General features: G+C 36.7%; 1 protein-coding gene across 1 annotated transcript in view; it reads left to right on the forward strand.

Annotated features, from left to right (window-relative positions):
- The first annotated feature begins 13912 nt into the window (after positions 1–13912).
- Positions 13913–20798, forward strand: part of EPYC (epiphycan) — a 22581-nt gene continuing 15695 nt past the window's right edge. Inside the window, exon 1 of the mRNA XM_035903528.1 lies at positions 13913–14080. Within this exon, the coding sequence (XP_035759421.1) occupies positions 13913–14080 (168 nt within the window). The remainder of the gene's footprint in view (positions 14081–20798) is intronic.

Consider the following 20798-nt stretch of genomic DNA (forward strand, 5'->3'; position numbering starts at 1 on the left):
GGAAAACATGGAGCTTACTCTTTTTCTTCTGTAATTCTCCACAGTGCTTTCTATGTGTCTTCCTTACTGCTGTTAATTTCTCCCGCACTCTTCTTTTGAACCCCTCCTTCCTGCTGGGGTCTGAATTTTGTCACTACAAGCTATACTGTTTCCTATGCCTGAACTATTACTCCTATGCACGGCTTTCGTCAGTATTTTTATAAAGCTAGTTTTTTAGAATATTTTACCTCTGGTCTACAGTACAGCAATTGCTATTTTTTTCCTTCTCTCTCTTCACACATGATCGTTCAGACACACTTCATACATTAAAAATGTACAATTTCAGATCATCTTCCTTGCCTATCTTTTTGACCGCATCAGGCTATATCTGAATATTGCCACTTACTCCTTTTCCCTAGGCAGTGAAATTTAAGATTCTGGTATTCATGTAGGACTTGTTCATTTGGAGCAAAAATCTCAGCTACTTGCTATCGCATAATCCAATTCATAAATTTCTGTGATTTTAAACTAAAACTACCAAAGGTTTTTCACCATCACTGGACAGTTGCTCCAGAATCTATTGCTCTTACAGTTAGAAAACTTTTAAGTTCCCACCTGAATTCACATGGCTGATGTAGGCCCTTTTGCCGTGGTTCCAGCAGATTTTCTTTTCCAGTTACTCACAGTGAACCAACTGACGACAAAAAGGAATCAGCAAAATAACTGCGGGCATCTGGGCAAACAACACTATAATCACTACATTGCTCATCAAAGGACAGAAACAGAAAGGAAGTACCACTTACACAATGAAATTTAACACTGTTTCCCTTGCTCTTGGATGGAGAATTTCCCTCTGCAGTAGAGCTGGATAATTCCCTCAGTCTAAAGCTGGATGCATCTGGATTAATCTGGGTTTCCTGACTTCAGGAAACTTACACAAACTGAAACCTCCATATTCCTTCACATGTTCATCGGCACAGCTTTGTGTGAAAACAGGACGTTAGCAATCTTGAAATAGCACTGAGACACACTACAGCTGCAGTTACTCTGAACCCTAAAACTTTCCTTTTCCCTTCCTTGTCTCTTCCAGTGCTTGCGTATTTTCCCAACACTTGCTTAGATCTGGTGCTTGAGTCTTGGTTTGTCTCTTCTGGAGGATATACGGTAGAGAAACTCCACTCAATACAGATTTTTACCTGTATTTTAGCTATATTGGCTGTGCTAGATAAAAGGTCTTTCATGAGCTAACTGTTTCTGTTAATGGCAACACAGAAATGACAGACCTCACGGAACAGAGACCACATGGTAACTTGTTGCAGATGGTGAGCCGAGCAAATGCTGATTGCAGTTTAATTCTAAGCAGTGAGAGTCAATGACATGTTGTACAGACAGTGAAACAAAACAAACAAACAAACCCCCCTAAAAGACAGTCGCACAAATCAGAAGTTTTAAGACCATTTGATTACACTGTCTTGAGGTTTTGTGAAGCTACCAGGATCCGTACGTGTGAGTCTCTGTGTGTGTGTGTGTGCATAAATCAGAAAAATACCTTTGGAAAACACCTCATACATTTCAAATAGAAACTGAAAAGCATAGTTTTAATACTTCAGTTCAACCAAAACCAATCGCAAAGTATTAATTTAGGTATTTTTCTTGGATATTTGCCTTTACAAAGTTGACTAATGTCTGACCTCTAAAATGGTAGAGTAATTCATATGTTGCTCTTCAACAGTCTCCTTTATTGTCATGCTAACAGTAATATGCATCTTTGCTGAACTGCTATCTGGGCTGATATTTTCTGCAAGCTAAGACTTTTTAAAAGTTATTTTCCAAATATTTAATTCATAGAAATGGAGGTCTGGCTAACATTGTATTTCATTCTAGTTTACCACCACATTATTTTAGAGATAATTGATAAATCACCATGCTAATTTTAACAGCTAAAGAAAATAATATTTTTCCTTAAAGCCTATGAGAAAAATCTAGATTCTCACATTCCTTGTGCATTAGTGTCTCAAAGGTCATGTTCCCGAGTCTACTCAGAAATGAAACAGTTTAAAGCAGAAATTCAAAACAAATAAACAGAAATATTGGCTGAAGGGTGGCGTGTCTCTTATTTACAGTGCCAGAGGTCCTGGAGTCAGGCTGCGGTTAGCTGTGGCACAGGGCAGCTATGTCTCTCTCACTCTGTGCAGTTGGCTCAGGCACTTCTGCCCCACGTTCCTGACCACAGCATCCATCTCCCACTCTCTCTGCCGAGCACCACAGTTCCTCCTGTACCTCTCAACTGTGCCAGTCGAAGCTGGCTGGCTGCTGTCAGCTGGAACCAGGCATCCAAAAGCTGGAGAGAGTCTGAAATGCCATGTTGTAGTCAGGGTTGGATCATCTAACAGGACCCACGTTGTCTCAGCAGCTCCTCTGGGAAATACATCTTTGGTTTTAGCCTGGTCCGTCCCCCATCAGGTGACTGAGTGCTGGTGTGGGTATAGCCAATGCGTCACTGAAGCCACCTGCACATATCTGTGAAGCAGGATAGTCTTTCCTCTGTCACATGCACTAACCCCTGAATGCTGTCTTTTGCTATGAGGAGCAGTAAAGAGGGCTACTAAAGTTGGTGTACCTTTTCCCTTCCCTCTCTTACCATTCCCTGGCGCCACAAGTCATCCCATGGGCCATGGGGGTGAAGCTGCTCCCCTCCTCTACAGCTTGTCTAAAACTCTTGGTGCTATACCCACTACTGTGGAGCAATCCTGGACCGTGGTCTTTTTTTGTTTGTTTGTTTTAAATCAAATATTTCAAAGGCAGAAACTGCTGGTTAACAGAAAAGAAAACTTCACATAGAATGGAGACTGTTATGAAAAAAAAAAATTCCTAAAAACCCCAACAACTTACTCCATGAAAACATATGTAATTTCAAAAAATTATTTCCATGTTATTAAGCTGATGGGAAGAAAACAAATTGTAGACAGTCAGTGGGACTGGAAACAGCAATCCCGCTGAAGTTCAGCTCAGAGCTGGATGTAGTGATGGATTTATTTTTCTACAGTCACTTTCAATTATCACCTGCAGCTCTATTTTATAATGTATATACTTTAATTAAATTAATTAGAAAAAAATCTGCCTTGCAGGCCAGTGTATTTTAAAAAACCTACAGGTATGATATATTCCAATACTATATACATTTTATTTCTGGATTTTGGAATGCAATAATGATATTTTTAAAATAAATGTCAAAATAACTTCTAAGATGAAAATCCTTTTTTTTTGTTTGAAAACATCTGTGAAGACGGTTGGGGAAGAAAAAGGGAGCTGTTATACTCTTTGTATCCCAGCTTTATAATAAGCATTTTTCCATTTTTCTTCTTCCAGGGTTAGATAGTCTTATATTTGATCCTTGATTCCATAAGAGATTAAGAGAATTAATATATTTGACAAATATCAGACCAGAACAATGCAGGTTAATGTCAGTAGAGCTTCCCTTGAGATCAGTGCCCTCAGAGCAACTAACTTGGCTACTGCTAGAAGAGACAACCAAAAGGAAATAATGCATAAATACCACTGAATGATGAAATATATTATGATAACATGAATACCAGCTGTATGTCTGACACAGTAGTGCCTGAGCAAAGTATGACAATGACAAGTTTATACACTGCAATAATAATATCCAGATTATGTTCTGCAGGTTGGAGTAATTATGATTTCTTTGGATCACTGTAGGTGAGAATTACTTGCTAGTGAGTTGCACTAATGTTGTAAAATTTAAGATACTACAAGTAATTAATACTCATGCATTTTGTAACAAATTCTCTGACAGCAGAGATAATTTTATATCACAATTTTAGCATTGCATGAAGGCATTCAGATGTAAACAATTGTGTTATCCTCTTTACAAATATTTTTTGAATATTTTAGAAGCATACGTGGAGGATATAAAACGCTGCAATATATGCAGTACAAAATGCAAACCTAAGAACACATGTACAATTTCATATTCAAACATCATTGGAAACTGGGCAAAAATTACCTTATTGAGAAAAACAACTTTAATTCATGTCCTCAATTTCAAGTTTACTCAGGATATTGAGGACTTTGTGACCCTCGTTATGCTACATAAAATCTTTAACAGCCTCTAGCCATGAAATTAGTATAATAGTCTTCACATCTCTTTTGAATAAATAGGCATGCCAACATACAATATACAATACAAAGCCTGTGCTCTACTGAATTCCAAATCCTTGTCTTATTGAACCTTGTTTCTGGTTTATTTTTCCATCCCAAGCAAAACATCGTACATCTTTTAGTGATAAATATGATAACCTAGCTCTGAACTGTACTTGTACTTGTTTAGCTAAGCAAAAATACTCTGAAGTTTTCCATTTCTGGGGCCAGGAACTGCATTTTCCTGAAAGAGTCTAACACCAACCAGTCCACAGGCTGGGCTGGAACAGCAGACAATAGCTCTGGATGTTAATAAAAACCATTCTGCCACACCACACTCTTGCATACTCAGCAATGCTATCTTATGTTCAACTATGATTAAAGAAAGAACAGAGATTCCTTGCCCAGCTCCTTCTCAAAACTGGTGCAAATTATACCTCTTAAGCAGCAAACTGTAAATCTGGTTTTAGAAGAATGGCAGTCTGTCTAATGTGAGCGGAATACAACCCAAGTGTGTGAGTCTGAAGCTCTGACTCCCATCTTTGGCCTCAGTGGGAATTCCTGAGACTGCCTTCATTAATGAGCTACAGTGTAACCTGCACATATCTGTGTGTGTGCACATAACCGATAGACCAAGGAAGCAAAAAATGCACATTTGTTTTTGCCCAGTTAATTTCAAAAGCATGAAAGGATCAGTAACAAGGTAGAAAAAACCTGACCTTCAGAAAATACACCTCTTCATCTCTCCTTTGCATGTTTACATGGAACAAGGAAAAATGTTATCTTAAGCACCAACCTCAATTTAGATTGTATTTCAGTATTACCTGCCAGTTGTGTCCAAACTGAAATTACTAAATATCCTGAGAAAAATATATTCTCTTGAGACTTTTGAATCAAATAAAAAGAAGTGGTGCAAGGAATATAATTTATTATATAGGCTATTTCAGATCTGATTTTCTAAGTGCTTTTCTAGGCTAACCACATGGTTTATTCATATGTAATATATAGTAATAATCTGACAAACATTTCATCTGTTTGAAAATTTATAACATACAGAAAGAGTGAACAGCACACTGTGATGGATTTAACTCATAGGCTGATGATACAAACAAATGTTAGAGAGCTAAAATTGGAAATTTGTTTAAGAGGCTCTGAATTTTACAGGACAATCATGCCAGCAAGCCTGGCTAAAGACGATTAAAAGTAATAGCTTTTGGATCATGTTCATAGTTTGAAACAAAGTTTAATAATTTCAGAAGCAGATATTTCAGGTTCTAAGTCACTCTTTCAAAAAAAAAAAAAAAAGTGGGAGCCATTCATTCCTGTCACTGTAACTATGGATTTGTTATTTGATTTTACTGTAAATATAAGGTCCTTGTTAAAGCTAATGCTTTATTCTTAACAACTAAGACATTCCAGGTATACTGAATGAAATGATGAATCAGTCTAAATAGACATGGGCTTTACACATGGAAGAAGACAATAATCTGTGTGTTCATTTAGAAAAGCATCATAGTTTGGTAGATCAGGCTGTATGAAAATATTCTGAGATGTCACTGTTAGTAATCAATATTAACCAGATCCAGAATATATCTGACAAATTTTAAATAGTCATGCTATTTTTTTTCTGGAAGATTAAAAAAAAATAAAAAGCAGATGGACAGGCAGTACAAAAGAGCAACAATTAATATTTGAATGACAGGAAAAAAGTAGCCTTATACTACAAGATCTGACACTTTAGATCTGCCTGCACCAGCCATGGAAGTAGGAGGTGACAATAAAAGTAACTTTAAAGGAAAAGAATAACAGCTTCTAAGGGTATGTGAATTGAAAGGGAATTTGCCATTGAAAACCAAAAATTAGGCAAACTGAGGTGAGAAATAAGGCACTTGAGTTGTTCCATATGTAATGGGGTTTTAGTTATTTCTGTGACTCATTAGAAAGCTTTTTTTCTCCCTTGCATTCACTGTTTATGCAGAAATAATTAAACCTAAACAAGAATTTACTAGTAAAACCAGTTGTAGCCATCTCACGTTTTCTGTTTAACTCTCTTTTTCGTCCTGTTTATGGTGATTTGCACAAGGGATGGAACAGTTGGAGCACTCTAAATCCTTCTTTTGTACTTTGTTTAACTTTGAGGAGCAAAATGGAAATGCTAATCCCTTCTGCAGACACATGATTTCCTTCCTTTCTCCTTCTTTCTGAGACATTTGTTTTTCTGTTCTCTGGCCTTTATTCCCTAGTCCCAGGGAGCTTCATATGATGCACTCCTTTTCTCAGGGTCCTAGGATGAATGAGGTTCCACAATCCAGCAATTCATTAAATGGAAGTGATACTGAGACGGGCAAGGGATGTATCAAAGCAGCTTCCTACCTCTCCGTCCTCTCACTTAGAACAAACAAACAAACAAACAGAGAGTCAGGGTGCTCAGTATCTCAGAAGGTAACGTTCTAAAATACTTGCCTGAATTTTAGCCCTGAAACTGATTATAGCTAACTTCAGCAATTCCAGGATTTCACATCACAGTTTTCTCCCATCAATATAATTCTGACCATGTATTTAAAACTGGAAAATAAATAATAAATAATGGTTCAGTAAATAATAGTGTCACACACCAAGAAAAAGATAAGAAAAACATTTCTTTGGACATGAAGCCAATTGTCTGGTACAGTACATAACATTCATGAAAATGTTGGAGGACTCTAGCATTAAAGGCCTTAGGGAAGTAGGATGTCAAAGAAGGATCCAGTTGCAAAAATGGAAAGCTCTTTGCTATGCGCCTTAGTAAACTCCTACATGAGCATTCAGTGGACATAGTTCAGAGTGCTGAATACTACTTTTATTTAGAAAACTAAAAACTATCCAGTCAGATTATGTTGAGGTACATATATGCAGGTTAGAGGGTATTGGTTGAAAAATCTTATTTAAAATTCTAAAATAAAAGTTTTACAAATTTATGATAATAAATGTTTTTCCAAATAGTTTAGAATGTTTGTAGAAATTACATCTACTTTGTGGTTTGTTCTCTACAATAAGGTCAAAGATAACAAGCAGTCATTGCAGACATGTTATTAATAAAGGACATATGTATGCCACCAAATAATCTGAAACCCGACCTAAGTAGATAACACTTCATAGTCATTTAAAAAGGAACAAAAATTTCAAACATTAAATAGTATAATTAAATCAGTAACCAAAGTGACACAATGTATGACATGTTATTGCTTCAATTGTGAATTCTCTCCTACCATATGAAAAATAAACTACATACTATAGAGGGCTTTTAGGGAAACAACACAGACTTTTTTTCTAGAAATAATCCTTGCATAGGTTTAAATATATAAGGAATCTGCCAAAAATATAAAATTAAAAGTTTAAGACCAATGTTTGCTATACCCACTGAGGTGACATTCTCACAACAACTTTATTCTGAATAGATGGTTCTTGCTCCTTTTTCCTGAGCCTATCCTATAATCTTTAGCTTACACCCAGGGCTTTATACCAATTCAACCCAACTAATTTTGCCATGTTCTTTTGTAAGTGCCCCACATTCACTTCCTTATACTAACATTAATGTTAACAAGCTAATGCTAACATTAATATTCTAACGTTAATCCTGCATTTTTGTACATGAAACATAAAATATCTTGAGAAATTAATACTTACAGACCTCCAACATATGACCAAAACACAACTGTCCCTATCACATAAGGCAAGTGACCCCATTTTGTTCATATGGCAGATGCACTGCTGGTCACAGAACATGGAAAAGAGTTTGAGGAAACCCAATGCATTTTTTTAAGAGACTGTGTAGTCCAAGGAGTTGAACTTACTGTCACCAGTACTGGAATACCCATGTATTTCCTCTTCCTTATATAGACTGGTCCCTGGCCCAGGACAAAGTGATCTTTCTTTTTGCTACTATCATTTTAAGTGAAAATACATCAACATCTTCATTTATTGCTCTTACTCTATAGTTTCAGACTGGGGGCATCTTTTAGCCAGGTGCCAAGTAGCAACAACCAAGTGACTCATTTTGGGACTCCCCATCACTCCTCCCAAAGTTGGATATAATCTTGCCCTCCTTGTTAAAAATCAGCACTAGAACTTTCCAGAGCTGACTCAGCAGACTAAAGACTTGCACTTTTATTCAGGCTGGCAGACCGACAAGGTGCCAAGAGGGAAACTTGGTAAGATATGCAAAGTCTTTCTAAGGGTCAAACAGGATTTTTCATTTTACGGCAAGGCTAGTATTTTTCCCATGCATTCTTTCTTATCACAAGTTCCTGGGGATGAATCTGTGAGGCCCAAAAGAAAACAAAGAAGAGAAAAAAATATATTTATATCAAGTGGATGCTGACAGTCTGAATCAAAGGCTCAGTGCTTTATAATCAAGGTTTTGGAAAAACAAGAATAGGACAACCCTAAGGCTTTGGCACTGAGTTCAAGAACACAGTTAGGAGTCATTGCACCTCCAAGAACTGGGAAAGCTGAAATGGAAACAAAGCCCTCTCAAAAAACAAGGGAATAAATTAATTCATTTAGCACTGCCAGCAATTATACAATGGGAACACATTTTAGCTGGGAATGTGTTAGGCAATGAACACAGCTGGATATGCTTCCAGCTGAAGTCATGCTCCAAAAACCACTGAATGCGATGGAACTCTCCATTAACCTTAGTGAGCTTTTAATCAAGCCCAAGTTAGTAAGTCAGACAGCAAGTTTCAGAGACAACTGGGGAAATTTGCAAGACAGAAGACAGTAACTTAAACAGCACAAGGCCAGAGGATCTGGAAAAAAAAACAAGTGTCAGTGAAGAGACTAATGAGAGGACATGAAAAGCTCACTCCCAAAAGTCCTTTGGACTCAGGAATTTCATTATCTTCTGTGATAACAGGATTCAGAAAGCACAAGGGAGTGATCTGGATCAGTTCCTAGCTCAAGCACAGATTTTCTGTGAGCTTTTTTAAATGCTTGTCTTTCTGCTCAGCAACACCAACAGGGCTATAAGTAGTCTTTCTTTTCTTTTGCTTTTAATGGCATAATATTCTTGAACAGATCAAATGTTGGGTCTCTTGGGTTTCTAGCTAGTCTAGGGTTGTTAGCATCAGGACTTCTAGCATCCAAGCTCGAACAAAATGCCAAACACTAATTCCAGCATCAAATAAGGCGTGTCCTCTACAGATATAGCACTCAATCTCCAATTCTGGTTCTTTAAAGCATAAATTGAGATTAAAATTATTTTCTTTGTTTGACTGGTATTGGCAACATTTGTGTGCCACGTGAAACATTATGCTCATAAGGTTGTAAAATGTTTTGTATATAATGCATCCTTTTTTAGATAAGTTTCCACAGCTCTAACAAAAAATAGAAGCAATATCAATGTTTGTAAGTCAACATTTGCCTTCAGTTAGTTTTATTTGCTTAGTGTTTCTGGAAAACAAGACCAGAAAAGCATATTGTAGTCTGACAGGAATACAGTAAACCACTAAAATCAAGATTAAGTTAATATCCAGAACCAAAGTGGTTTGAACTTAATTGGTCTTAAAAAAACAAAAAAAACCAAACCTACAGACCAAAAGATAGAAAAGTTTCAGACCCTAGGTCACAGTATGTCTGAACTTATTTGTGTAAGAATGAAGAAAACCCATTAATATAGGTAGGAAGAATTTTTTGTACATAAGAATTTTCCTTCAATAAAGAATACAAGATTGGGGTCTTTTGTACAAGTGAAGTCAATGAACACTAGGCCTGTCTAGGGAGAATACATTCTGTAAATGAAGACATATTGGGAGTGAGGATTTAGAAGAGTAAATCTTAAATGACCAAGCACAGCAGCAAATAAAATACTTAAAAGTGAAATAATGTTAATCACTTCAGCACATGGAGAAGCATAAGAATTACCAGTAGCAGAAAGATGATGCATTTTGCTGCAGAAGATATAGCTATTTGCTTTGTTGCCAGGAAGGAGCATACATAGGTATTGAAAGCAACTAGATCACTAACTTAAGGCCTAAACTAAGGCCAAAGCTACTGACCTGAAGAAAAAGAATAGCAACAGGTCACAGTAGTATGGTGCTCGCACTGTAGTTATTGGCCTGATTCTCCCTGAAAGAAACTGCTTTTACAGTGGGAAGGGACTGTGAATAAGAAAAATATCTGATTTAATTATTCAAGGCCTCCATTTTCATAGGAGCAGATCATTCTGAACCTTCCTTAGAAAGAAGTCTGTCCGCCAGGAACTGTTATCGTACTGTAAGCTACTACAGACTTGACTCAATTGCCAAAACAGCATGATACCTGACGCCATTTACCATGTCCTACAATATCCTACCTTCTACCTATCTGCTAACAGAGCTGTTGCTTTGACTGATCTGTCTGCCAAACCCTTTCAAATGTCTTGGATTACCTAGGCTAGCACTAGAAGCTTGATGTTAAGACATTCAAATTATCGAGAGCTCGTATAAAATCCTTAGCATGCTTTCAGTGCCTCATACAAATTTGGCCTTCTAGGGTGGTCTTCTTATTAGAAAAATTTTGATGTGGAAATTATATAAAGCAAAGGGAATCACATTTTTCTTAGCACATTGGAATCTTCTACATGAATCTTGTATTCCTCCATGGATAAGGAATGGGTTCTGCCTTTTCCTAACTGTTAGATGTAGGACATTGACAGTATTAGGAGGTATATTTCATTGAAGAGTTGGAGGAATGATGAAAAAGTTCAGGGGAATGGTTGTATGTTGTACAAAATACTGGTAATATAAAGTAAGCACAGAATCAAGTAGTAAGTGATAATAAAAAAAATACCATCAAAAAAGAAAAGAGATAGTTAGACTTTTGATAACATTGTAAAACCTATTTCTGGTGCAATAAAGCGCATGGTGCTACAGTGTATGCCTATCATTTGTGGCATATTATAACAGTTCATATCTATTAAGGAAGTGGTATTTCCCCTTCAGAAGGTAAACATACTGGAAAGAGTCAATCCTATGAGTATTGCCTCATAAGTACTTACAGAAAAATAAAGGAAAAAAAATGGACCTCTAAATAGATGCCAGATAATACCCACAGCAGATGGAAATTCATTAAACATTATCACATACAATGAGCCCCAAACCAGAAATGTTACATATAGGAAAAAATATTCATATGTAATCCAATTCACTTAAGCCTTGATTTTGGATGTTAGAAAATATGCATTTCTAGACTATCAGGACACCCAAAAGATTGTTTCCAGAATGCAACTGAGAATGTTATAGGTATATTGGTAGGAGTAGTAAGAAATTTGAGGGGAAAGGGTAAAAAGCTGTGATCTGAAATAAATGTGATTTGCTTACAATAAAACTTTGTTTGAGCTTGCTAAAATTCGATTCAGCAAAATCAAATATAAAGGTGTTTGAAGTCCAAGAAACTCCCTGGGCTCAGGTCTCCTGTTGAGGGTAGAAGCTGTACCACCTCCCACAGCCCCAGAATGCCACTGCCATTGGTCGGGGTCTAATACCACCAGCTCTGCATTCTGAGTAACTCCATCCCATTTGAGAGATTGGAAGCTAAAGGTAAGTTTTGGTACTTCTCTCTTAGAACAGTTAATTGGCTTTTTAATGCTGGAAATATTTTTATAATATTAGTTTTATTTTATCGCATATGATACTGATTCAAAAACTGCAGATTGAGGAGACTATTTATTTTTCCCTGGATATGTCTTAGTTCCTTCCTGTGAGAGGAGCACATAATCTTCATCAAAATATTTGATCTTACAGCTACTGCAGATGCCAATATCATTACAGTGTGTTCCAATATATTACACATAAGAGAAGTACAGTGTCATGTAAGCTCTGCAAATTAGTGCAGATACTATAGTCATAGGTAAATATTTTATCTTTTTTTTCACAGAGGTTAGCATTATATTGGCTGGGTTTATCTATATATATACAAAATGAAAAACTTATCAAGCCCTATACCCTTTAAGAAACTTTGATTTCTAGGCAATGTGAAATGAAAACAATTTTGAATAATGAGTATTTTTTTCATTTAGGAATTTTCAGAGGAAAAAAATACAGCAGATACGTTAGCATTACATTTTGTATTAATAGATAACACCTTTTATAGCTGAATCATTTGAGATAAATGACATGCAAAAGAAAAGCAAGACCAAAAACAGTCCTGTCAAAAACAGGCTGCAGAAAATATAAAGACAGAAAAAAACCAAGCTCCAGTATGCTTCAGTTTATTTCAGATTTTGGTGGCATTTTCATTTCCTTTAATTTCATTTTTTTTTATAATGAAGCAGGATACTTTTAGTAATGTTGGAAGCTAATACTGAAAGGTGCGATTCAACTAAGTCTTAAAGACAAGTCCAAGTTACTCAAGCTTCTCCCAGCAGCAGCTGAAAAGTCTTTTTGAATAAAGCAAATGAGGGAAAAATGAACGCCTTGTGTTCCTGACCATCCCCAGAGGAATTTCATATCCTCATGCCTAAACCAGCTTCATAAAGTCCTCTTTTCATGAAGCTAATATTCAGCTTGTCGCTCAGCACATACATTCAAAAAAATGCCTCATGTATTTCTTACACTTAATCTATTTTAAGAAGCTACAGTTTAAAAATGAAGTATTTCAGTGTGTGCACTATAGCATCACATCAAGAGTACAATTTATTAGACATATGCACTGTGCATATTATCATTATCATTGTGCTTTTGGTTAAATTAGTATATTAGTAAATTAGTATATTATCATTATCATTGTGCTTTTGGTTAAACTAGTGGGAGCTGTAGCTTAAATCAAGGTGTAAGTAAAGAATGGTGAATAGAGCCTTGTGTAAGGCATCTTATATGGTTACAGTGAATACATTACTTACAACTAATAGGGAATGCATAAACACTAATATTCAAGCCTAGTGTAAATTTTCTACTATTTTACTAAAATATGGAACTTTTAAAAGGGTGATAACTAAGCTTTACAATTCTATTCTCCAAGGAGAGCAGGTGACTGTACTATGCTACCATTTCTCTCTACTTTAAAAATGGTGTTGGTTGAATAATGAAGGAATGCAGAGTACTCTCACTTATAGGGCTATGGAGGACACAGACTACATTTTATTTTGCTCCTCAGATCTTTACAGAAGTGATGGTCCAAATATTCCACACTATTCAACTCATTAAAATTGTATTCTGGCAAAACAACTACTGGATGAAAAGTGTTTTGATTATGTTCATCTAGAGACAACAAAGAAAGAGCTCCTAATGTTTTCTAATTTTATTTTTTTAATGGTGAAGGAGAAAAACAAAATTACATTGTTGTGCATTTCAGAAGACTATTTATTGTGATAGATGCAAATATAATAATTTAGCTTTTGGCTAGTTTCTCAAAAGTTCTCTTCTAATGGTGCAGTGGAAATAGGTGGAATCAGATGAAAGGGGAAAAAGATGAATGTTTATCTATCTTCCATTCACCTTTTCAGGTACTTTCTTATTGAGGCCAGTTTATTTTTATACCAGTAAAATGGAATACGTCTTTCCTAAATTACCTAACATTAGTATGACCAAAGCAGTCTGCATAAACTCTCAGATCCAGGGATTCTTCATGAAGCAAAACAGAATAAACCATTGAGTCATCATGAATATCATGAATAAATATGAGTTATCCATCAGAAATATCATTGCATACATGTAAGCACAGGATTTGTGAGATAAAATTTTCATAAATTCCTTGCAAATACCAGATTACCCACATTTTGTCCATTTTCTTCTCTTTCAGAAAAGAAAGCAGAATGCAGACCCTTGTAAATATTTTTCTGGTATTTTTTATCTTTGAGTCTATTGGAGCTGCACCTATCACTGATACCATAATTTATGATTCTGAGTTCTATGACATACCACTTGGAGAGCTGCCTCACCCATTTGTCTATGACGAAAATGAGCAGTCTGATCAATTAGAGGTAATCAGAACTTCATTTATTTAATCTTTCCAAAGTGCACAAACGCAGTGGCTATTGGTGTGGTTTGCTGGTCATGAAAACATTTATCAGACAAATCTACTCATGTGGTTGCTGTTGCCTTCGGTTGATCAATACACCATAGTTCATTCACATTTTCCCTAATCTACAAATGTGGCGAAAGTATTTCCTGATTTTTTTTTTTTATTTTATTTTTTTGGTGATAATCTGTGAGAGCAGGTGAAAGCTACTATGCTTCCCTCAGGTCTCCTTGCTCTGTCACAAATTCTGTTGGAGATTGTCCTTGTGATTTATCTGTCTGGATGAGGTGCAGAGGCAGCTGAGATAGGACATCCAGCATTCCCCAATAAATGAGGTTGTAAAATGCTGTTTCCTTAGGTTATTTCTTACAGTAACAGATATGTTCAATACAAGTATTTTAGGCTATAAATGCTAATGTTTTTTATTTCTGTTAGGAAAAGGAAGTAAAAAAGAAAAGAGAACATACTTGAATTGAAAATCAGGAAAGTAAGAAAGATTAATGAGGAAAAACTGTTGAAATTCTGTTATAGCATGAGATATAGTAATATGTGTTGCCTGTACAAACACAGGACTCCATTTGTTGACTTAAGTGCCTCCTTCCCCTCCTACATTCTTGTATTTCTCTATATTACTAAAAGGTTGCATTATCTCGCTCTGCTGCTTAGACATGGGCACAACTTCCCTGAAGGTGATATATGGACTGTATGATTCAGGATTGAGCATGGTAGATGTTGAGTGAAAAATATAACATTTAAATAATAATACGGGGTTTTTTCACTATTATACATAATATTTCAGTACTTTTTTACATAACATTACATATTTCATGAAAATATGTTCCTTTGAGTGATTCATGATTGCAGCAGGAGGGACAGGAACGAGTCTTTCATTGAGGTGAGAACAAAATTGTATAGAAGCCTTGAAATCAAAGGATGGAGACAATTTAAGAATAAATATATTCCCGAACCAGAGAACTGAAGAGATAAAAATAATCTCAAAGTTTGCACTAAGATCAGAACCTTACAGTTTTGGAGGAAATAACTTTTCTCATCTAAGAAGGACTGAGAAGAACTTTGCTCTAAAGAAATTACTTTGCCCTTGGCCTGCTTCCCTGTGCTGTGCAGAATCAAAGCTCTTTACATACCCATGTGCTTGAGCTTGCTTCCCTGATAAAGTCACGCTCACTTTCAGTCACTGGATAATTGTGCTCTCTCTATTTCACATTGACTTATAAGTCACAGTACCTGGTTTTCTTTGCTCTTAAAAATGAAGCCTTTATCAGTCCTACAGAAATGGCTTCCTTCCCCAAAATGGAAGAGGCTATTTTGTATGTGCCTCACCAGAGAGATTTTCTCATTCAAACAATAGATTTCTTAGTAATGCATTGAATGGTAGGTGGGAGTGTCCTGTGCTGTGCTCTCTCTGTGAGGTCCTATGACGCTGAAGCACAAGGTGTCCCCTTTCCAAGTTTCTGTATGAAAGCTAGAGACAAAGCAAAGCTCCTGTGGTGCTTTGCCAGCTGAAAGGAAATTCAAGATGATCAATGTTGCACCCAATGAGAAAAGATACAAGTCCTATCACAGGTTGTTTTCTTTAGGGAAGCATGGAATAGGCAGAGTCCAAAAACTCTTTTCATTTTGACTTGTAAACTTCTTTTCTAGAACAGAATTGTCTCCCATCACTGAGCTCTTCAGACAGCCTTCTTAAAATTCAAGTGAAGGTCATCCATCATAGCGGTTGGATGGAATGTTACTTTGCATATGGATGGACCTCCCTGTGAGAGCCTTTTTTCCCTAAATGTTTAGCCAAAATATTTTTTTGCTTACATTCCTCTTACCCTGTACCACCCAAAAGAAACCGAAGCATTCACAGTTCCCCTAAACCCAGGAGAGCTCAGAGCGGTCAGTGCTATAGAAATCAAGCAGCTTTTATAGACATGCTTGTCAGTCTTGCAAGTTATCTTTTAAATGTTGAATATTATTGATGTCACTCAAGTTTTAAACAGACTAGATTTGATTTCTTGATCATGGTTATGACTTTCCTCTCTACAATCCTGTTATCATAAAGATGTGAACTAGACAAATGGCTCTATGTGTAAACCCCAGTATTTTTGCAAGGTCACAGGTTAGTTTTTATTATGCATAGCTTAAATGATGAGCAATACCACAGAGACTGAGGCAAACAGCAGGCCTTCATTAGATCTAGTCTGTGTACAGTAACTCTTTAGGGCCTGATTTAAGGCCTGCATTTCCTTTTAGAGAACTTTGAATCATGTCTTTAGCCTTCTGAAATAGTGGAGAAAAAATGAAATAGCATTTTCTGTTGTTGCTGTCTTCAATTTAAGATTTTAAAATTCAGTTATGTGTAAATATAAATCATTCTGTTTAGCATGGTTTTAGACTCATTGGAGAAATGCAAACTTTCCCAAGCCTATGTGTAAAACTGATATTCCGCAGGTCCAGGAGACCGACTAGGACTTCAGATGCATTCAGTGTGTCACTCCTGCTGATTTCAATAGGAATTAGGCACCTGTGTATCTTAAGGAATTAAACTAAAGTGCCTATGTCAGTATCTTCTTTCCAGAATGTTACTCATTGCATAATCACGCATTCAATGTGTAACCACCAAAACAAGAAAAGACCTAGAGGGAATTAGGGAGGCATTCCTCCTACTCATTCTATCTGGCTAAAATTAAGCATTGCATCCCAAAACCATCCTCCAAGACAAGTATGAATCATTCTCTTGGGATATCTATTGTGGTGAGTTGACCCTGTCTGGCTGCCAGGTGCCCATCAAGCTGCCTTCTCACTCCCCCTCCTTAGAGGGACAGAGGGACAAATTAAGATTAAAAACTCATGAGTTGAGATAAAAGCAGTTCAGTGAAGGAAAGCAAAGGTTGTGCATAGAAGAAAAGCAAAGCAAAAAGATTTATTCTCTACTTCCCATCAGCAGGTGACGTCCAAACACTTCCTGGAAAGTAAGGCCCTGGTACATGTAGCGGTTTCTTTGGAAGACAAACACCTTAATAATGAATCCCAAGCATGCCCCTCACCTGCATCCTTTCTCTTAGCTTTTATTGCTGAGCATGAGGCCATATGGTATGGAATATCCCTTTGGTCAGTTTTGAGTTGGTTGTCCTAGCTATGTCCCTTCCCAACATCTTTCCCCCATCCAGCCTACCAGCCTTGGGCCAGTGAGCGGGGTTGGAGAGACAGCCGGGATGCTGTGTGAGCACTGCTTAGCAGTAGCCAGAACACAGGTGTGTTTTCAACACCATTCTAGCTACAAAGTACAGCACTATGAGGGCTACTATGGGGAAAGTTAAATCCAACCCAGCCAGAACCAGCACAGCTATCTTCCTCAAACAACTTTAGATAGACCCTAGGCACCTCTCTCAGGCTTAGCACCAAAATTTCAGCTTAATAAAGTTAATCAGGAGTGACTGAGTCCAAGTTCATGACTCCTTTTCTACTTCCCATACTCTGGAAGTATTTTTCTTTGTGAAGTATGCATGCCAAAAAATGAAGTGTATGTGTATATATACACACACATTTCATTGGCTTGCAAAATTTTTTCTGAGAACATTTTATCTAGATAACAGCTGTTGATATTTTTCAATATGAAATCTGTCTGTTCTTCTCATAGATTTTAGAGTAAGTTTAAGATTTGGAAAAGTGACTTAACAATGGAAATCGGAGGTTATCTGGCGTTACCTGTTAACTTCAGCAGATTTGTTTCATTACTTTCATTCTTTTCATTGTATTCAATATGTGTACACAGGGCACATTTTTCAATGCAAAGCTTTTGCATGGGGAAAATACTTGTAGCTGTGAATTACTTGGGAGAATTGTATTGAATCCTTGATCAACGCTGTGCATTGTCATGTATTAGATGGGTCAGATTTGGGCTATAAGATCTGTGGTTTCCAAGTTCCCAGGTTAGTGAGACATGGAAGACCTAGCTAAAGCTTTGCACCCAAGGGGAAATTGTTACTAAAAAAACCTTAATTAATATATCTCCCAGAAATAAAATGCGTGTAGTCTTTAGAGAGAACAGTTTCAACTCTTTTGCAGGTAATGGTAAAAAAAGGCAATGTAAAAGTAAAACCTATTACCAAGGAGAAAATTCCAAGGTCCTAAAGGAGAAAGTGTCTGCAAAGGAATGTCACTGTAAGGTAGTGTACAAGCTTTGCATTGGATTTGTCTTCTGAAACTGACAGTTACAACAGTATAGACACAAGCTGCTGTATCACCCCTTTTCTTCACAGTAAGTTTCATTACTATTTTCAATGAATATTTATACCATGATAGGATCCAGAAGCCTTTTTTTACCATTACCTACAAAAGAGTTGAAACTGTTCTCTCTAAAGACTGGGTCTTCATTGTCCCAACTTCTCTGTAAATATATACAAAGACAGATTTCCTGCTTTAAAATGGATAGAATCAAGCCAGGCTGCCACAGGTGTTCTTGTGTAAGCTTCTTGCTGGTAAAACAGAGGGTTCAGAGTTTTTCCCTCTGTGAACCTAAAACTTTGTTTGGATAATGAGTGAGAAAAACAAATTGTGGAGAGTCTTATGTACATCAACTACTAATGTTTAATAAAATCATATTGCAAACTTTTTATTACAGCACCTGTTAAACATAATCAGTCCATTTTCCTTCAGGTAGGAAAAGCTAAGTTAGAAAAATGAGAAGTGAAAATATAGGGGTATCAGGAAAAATATTTTAATCAGTAAAATAGGCTATCAGTAAGGCTGACAAGCAAGGAAGCTATCTTAGCACTGAATAAGCAGCAAAACAAAGGAGCTGAATACAGGTTGGTCTGAGTCTGTGTACACAGAGAGGTGAGCTGGAAAGTATGATCCACAAAATAATCAGAAACAAGCACCATGGAGGCCTAATATTTGAGCCTGCATTAGCTTGTTGAATTTGAATCAAATTGATAAGATATTCAGGTGTCTGCACAAAGTTCAGAACTTGAGTCGTATACACACACAGTCACTTATATATATATGTGTGTGCATACACACAAAGCATCTCTGCTGTTACCATAACACACATGAAGATGGATCTTACTTGTGCAAGAACTCCCTCTTGACATTCTGCAGAGTTAAGAGAGGCTTACACTGCTGTTTCTATCTTTGTGGCAGGTATCTGATTAAATAAGACTTTAAGGTAGATATGCAATGACTTATTAGTACGTGTTGTGTACTCTTTTAAAAAAAGTTATGAATTGGTACAAGTAATGTAGAAGTCAGATGACTACATAGTTCATAGGAGAATTAAATTTACCATTTGAAGCTTTATCCCCAAATGGTAGATTTTCTACTTTTTCAGAAGTCTTTGTCTACAGCTCTTACATTCACTTGGCTGTTCATAACTGATTCCATACACTTCTGTACAGAAGTGTTCACAAAAGGTGAACATTTCCATGGAATAAAAAGTATTCATTAAAACCTGAGTGGTGTTTCAACTATTTTGTTATATAGCAAAAGCAAATAACAGAAATACCACAAGACAAAAAGGAAAGATTTGAAATAGTGTGTTAGTCCTGAAGTTGTAGTACAAGAGTCCAAGAAGGCCTCGTGTCACCCACTTAGCTACTTGAAGTGTTATAAAGACTGAATGTAGTGGCTAAGACATTCTTCAGCATCTAAAACTCTGATACTGGGTGTGTTACCACCACCTCAGCTGAACAGAGTTACTACATCCTTCTTCTTGCCTCAGACTGGGTAAGATTCTTAAAATAGTTGTCCTGATCTGAAAACACCTAAACTGGCCGAGCTAGGGCTCATTACTTAAGAGAAACTATCATAAAATTTGAAATTCCTGAGATTACAGACCTTTTATGGTAGGCACTTGCTACCTCAATTTCCCTGGTCTCTTAAACCTATTTTCCCCCCAGACTTAAAGTTTTACGGCTTCTTCCTGAAAGAAGTAACGTGGAACATCCCTACTGATGTGGGCTATGAAACAAGGATACAGATATTTTAGAAAGTTACCCCAAATTCCCAAATTTTACCCATGGCTATATATTTTTTTTTCTGAACACTGTTAAGCTAAGTAACATGTGCATTTCTAACCCATTTAAAAATCATTTAAGATAAGAATATTGTTAGAGCAAATCAAAACAGAATCCAGAGCATGGTTTGGTACATGAGAGGAGAGTGTTGTGGTTGTGCTCTGGGTCATTTCTATCTTTGTTCTTGTTTAGTGATTGTCTAATGTATGGGGCATTAATAATCCTTTCAAAAGGTCCCAGGTCTCAGTTCCTTTCACATTAGACTACATAATTATGTTTCCTTTGGCTTGTTCTCCTTCTCCTGCCATGAATTTTGCCTTTTTGGGTATATTATGGCTTTTTTTCAATGTCTTATCCAGACTTGCCTCTGGCCCCCATTTAGGATGCCTTCTGGAACAGAGGTTTTTGGGGTGCCAGCCTCCTCAGGCTAGCAACTTATATCTCAGCTCTCTTGCTTCTTGGATGAATGGAGAAATAGGACTTTTTTGTTTTCATCTGAATTGAAATGGAGTAAAAAAGCTGTGCAAATTTAGCAGATGAAGCCTTAAGTTTGAGACAGATAGCTCAATAAATTCTTCAGAACATCCACAACTGTAAAGCCTTAATAAAAGTTCTGTCTGAATCTTTATCTGCACAATATGTATCAGGCACCTGACT

Source organism: Egretta garzetta, unplaced genomic scaffold (genome assembly GCF_000687185.1).
Source record: "Egretta garzetta isolate BGI_Z169 unplaced genomic scaffold, ASM68718v1 scaffold371, whole genome shotgun sequence".
Classification (NCBI taxonomy): domain Eukaryota; kingdom Metazoa; phylum Chordata; class Aves; order Pelecaniformes; family Ardeidae; genus Egretta; species Egretta garzetta.